The following is a 3,808-nucleotide window of genomic DNA, read 5'->3' on the forward strand; positions in this document are numbered from 1 at the left end:
TTTTTTGCGGTACGCGGGCCTCTCACTATTGTGGCCTCTCCCGCTGCAGAGCACAGGCTCCGGACGCACAGGCTCAGCGGCCATGGCTCACAGGCCTAGCCGCTCTGCGGCATGTGAGATCTTCCCGGACCGGGGCACAAACCCGTGTCCCCTGCATTGGCAGGTGGACTCTCAACCACTGCGCCACCAGGGAAGCTCTACACAATAATTCTAAATAAAATTCAGTAAAACACCGTGAAAAGGTATCTTAAGATAAGACAAATTCAGATATAACAGAATTGGCAAATATTTTCCATTTTCTGTTCATCCCTTTTTTGAAACAAGGGATGAGATCTTACAGGACTTATTTTTGGTGAGGGAAAGAACTGAAGGAGGGGAGGAAAAACAGGACTGACAATGCCAGAGGCAACTTTATCTCGGGAGACAGGGAGGTGTTGGGGGCTTTGCACATTGCTAGCTATTTCCAGCCAGAACTATATGATGGGGATGGAAACCAAGTAACTAGGAAATAATTGGAATTCTCAACCGTTCTGGAAGTTCCATTCTATCACAGTACCTAGGATCTTTGCCTTAGATTTAGTCAGAGTTGCCAATAGCCACCAGATGGTGGCAAACAGCAGCTGCATCAAGTGTTTGCTTCTGGAGCAAGGACCCTCCAGGAATCCTGAGCGGTTCTGCAATCCTTAGCTGGCTCATACCATTCGATTTATTTTTTAATCAGTTTCCTCATATTTTATAACTCTTTTTCTTACTAATGTTAACTGTTTAAAGGAATCGAAGTTTTTAGTCAAAGTGAGACTCTCAGCCCTTAGAAAGAGTCCCTGAAAATAGGATGTAGTTTTTGTTCAGGAGACATTCACTTGCTACTGCAGGAAACAAAAATAAACAAATACAATCCATTTAAAGTGCAACAGAGAAGATGACACAGCATAGAGAAATATATGATTCTCATAAGTGTTACTTGACTTTTAAAAATTAAATATTTCTATATATGGGCATGTAAAATATATAAGTTAAATATGTATAAAATTATAATGGCCTCTATTTCTCATCTGTTAAATGATACAATAATATTTTCTGGAAAAAAATCTGTTACATTCCAAATCATTTGTTCACATATAAGAACAACTGACAGATATGTGTAATTTTACAAGGCTCGGAGAACAATACTTTTTCTAAAAGTAAAAGATGAGTTTTAATAATCTGTTGAATCTTAAAAGTGAAAAGGTAATCACTATGGACCTTGGGTGATAATGATGTATCAGTGTAGGTTTATCAATTGTAACCAAGGTACCACCCTGCTGGGGGATGTTGATAATGGAGGAGGCTATGCATGTGTGGGGCAGGGCGTATATGGGAAATCTCTGTACCTTCCACTCAATTTTGCTGTGAACCTAAAACTGCTCTAACAAATAAAGTCTTTAAAAAAAAAAGTCAAAAGGTAAAAATGTGATACATTTGCTAACTATAGACACAAGTGATGTAATATAGGCTTATACTTCTCAAAGATGGAAACAGCAGAAGTATTATTTTCTCTAAAACAACGTACAAAAAAGGAACATACGTAGAATAAGAAAATATAAAAAATGACAAAAGTGAAGTAAAAGAGATTTAACAATGAATGTAAATGAGATATACTACCTTTATTTTAAGAGAATTACATTTGTGACAAAGAAAAGGAAATCTGATTTATTAAAATCTCAGCTATAAGAGATTTCATAGAAAAACTGAAATTCAAAGCATAATATATAATATATTGTAGATGATATACTACATTGTGGGTAAATATAATAGACTTCTCTTGAGTTTTCTAAATTATGTTTGGTGGTTGAAGAAAAATTCTAATACAGTCTTCTGTAGTTCTAAATGTATAATATATAGATCAAATATTTAAGAAAATTCAATTTTAAATAAGAGAGTGTAAACAAACATAAACAGAGAGTAAATTCCTATATATAAACATAAGTGATGCATATAATTTAAGCTTATATTTCTCAAAGATGAAAGTGAATGGGTAATTATTTATTTAAAAGAAAAATACAAAAAAAAGGAACATAGAACAAAGATATTAAAATGGCAAAAGTAAAGAACAATAACAGGTCTTTACAGTCAACGTAAATGAGATAAATCCCTCCCATTTCAAAATATGGTATCTACTATGTATTTGGGAGTGGGGGGAAAAGCTGAAGCTTTAAAAAGTCACAGCTATAAAATGCTACATAAAAAAGTTAAAAATAAAAGTTTTAATAAGATACACCATATAAAAAATTTTAAGTCAGCACCATAGTGATGTGAGATGTTCTCTTTGTTTCTCCCCTTCAATCTACAACCAGTAAAACATCCATAATTCAACAAAGGTACCTCTGCCCAACACACCAGGACACCAGAGAATGCCACACATCTGCACATCTAAAGCGGGGGTGGGCGGGTAGGAGGGAAACAGAGTAGGCAGAGCCAGGGGATAAGCAGAGTTGGCACATGTGGTCCCAGACCCCCAGCTGAGCTTGTAGTCCCAGAGAAGCCGGTGGCTGCAGGGAAGGTGGCACACATGACTCAGGCCTGCATGATGCAATAGCGACCACAGCCACAAGAAATCAGGCAACAGCAGAGCCCGCCACCCCATTTCTTTAGCTGGAGAGGCACCCGTGACTCTGGCCCCTTGCCCACAGCAGCAGGACCTGTGTGAACGCAGCAACTCCAGATGCAGCAGAGGAACCCGTGACCACAGCTTCCCCGAAACTTTTGCCTTCCCCCTGGGGTGGTGGAGCCTGCATCCCAGGAGACCCCAAAGGTAGCAGAGGTGCCAGCCATCCCAGAACCCCAGGTTGTGACATTCGCCACAGCAGCAGCAAGGCACCAGTGACCCTGGATGCACAAGCAGCAACAATGAGGGCACTGGGCAACTACCTCTGGCAGAGGTAGTGGAGGGTGGAAAGTGTCAAATCTCTAATCTAACCAGAGGCAGCTCAGGGAACCGAAAACTGGTGTTATAGTACCACCTACTGAAAACAAGAGAAAGACCGCTAATTACTAATCTGTTGAATCATTATAATCTTTTTTTTTTTTAAAGCAGCTTTTCCTAAAGAAGAAAGGTGTTCACTACCTCAAATGTACCAGCAGAGAAACAACTCATCAAACACCATGAAAAACCACAGTAACACAGTAGCACGAAATTAAAATGACAATTCTCCAGAAACGAAACTCAAAGCCACTTCATTTGTTACATAAACACATTTCTGGTTTCAACAGAAACATTTTTCTTTTAAAAGACAGAAATGTAACTAAAACCATCTAAAAGAAAAGAGTTTGGAAAATATGAGACAGGCTCATGACTGGGTATGATTCCTTGTACTCCTTACAGTAGAGTAAACCCCCTACCAACTATGAAATCAAGTAATTCATGAATAAACAAAAGTATGAAAAGAAGCAAATATTTGTTTAACAGGAAGTAATTTTGCAACACGGATTGCATTTCTTCACTGTTTAGATCATGAGTTAAATTTGTTAAAATGAACAAGTATTAGGGAAAAAATGTAGCTTCTCTCTCTCTCTTTAGTTCTCTGTACTTTTTTATTGATTAGACCAACAAGCATACCCGTGATGGGTCCTGAGAGAAATTCTCTCCTGGGGAGGAAAACCGGAGTAGTGGCCATTCCCTCTGCAAGGGACCTAAATGTCTCTCTGACCAGTAATGTGTTTTCTATCATAATGCAAAAAGAAAAATAAGAGAGGAAATTATTAATTAGTAAACTCACCCGACCTTTGGCAAACTAGAAGGGCTCCTGGTCCGGCACCTGGCTCAGCTCTT

The 3,808-nt window shown here is 38.6% G+C and overlaps 1 protein-coding gene across 1 annotated transcript in view; it reads left to right on the forward strand.

Moving 5' to 3' along the window:
• The first annotated feature begins 2,886 nt into the window (after nucleotides 1-2,886).
• LOC103081182 (olfactory receptor 9K2-like) overlaps nucleotides 2,887-3,808 on the forward strand; it is a 9,745-nt gene continuing 8,823 nt past the window's right edge. Inside the window, 1 exon segment of the mRNA XM_082931422.1 lies at nucleotides 2,887-2,918. Within this exon segment, the coding sequence (XP_082787548.1) occupies nucleotides 2,887-2,918 (32 nt within the window).

This window comes from Lipotes vexillifer, unplaced genomic scaffold, assembly GCF_000442215.2.
Source record: "Lipotes vexillifer unplaced genomic scaffold, Lipotes_vexillifer_v1.1 scaffold387, whole genome shotgun sequence".
In the NCBI taxonomy this organism is placed as follows: domain Eukaryota; kingdom Metazoa; phylum Chordata; class Mammalia; order Artiodactyla; family Lipotidae; genus Lipotes; species Lipotes vexillifer.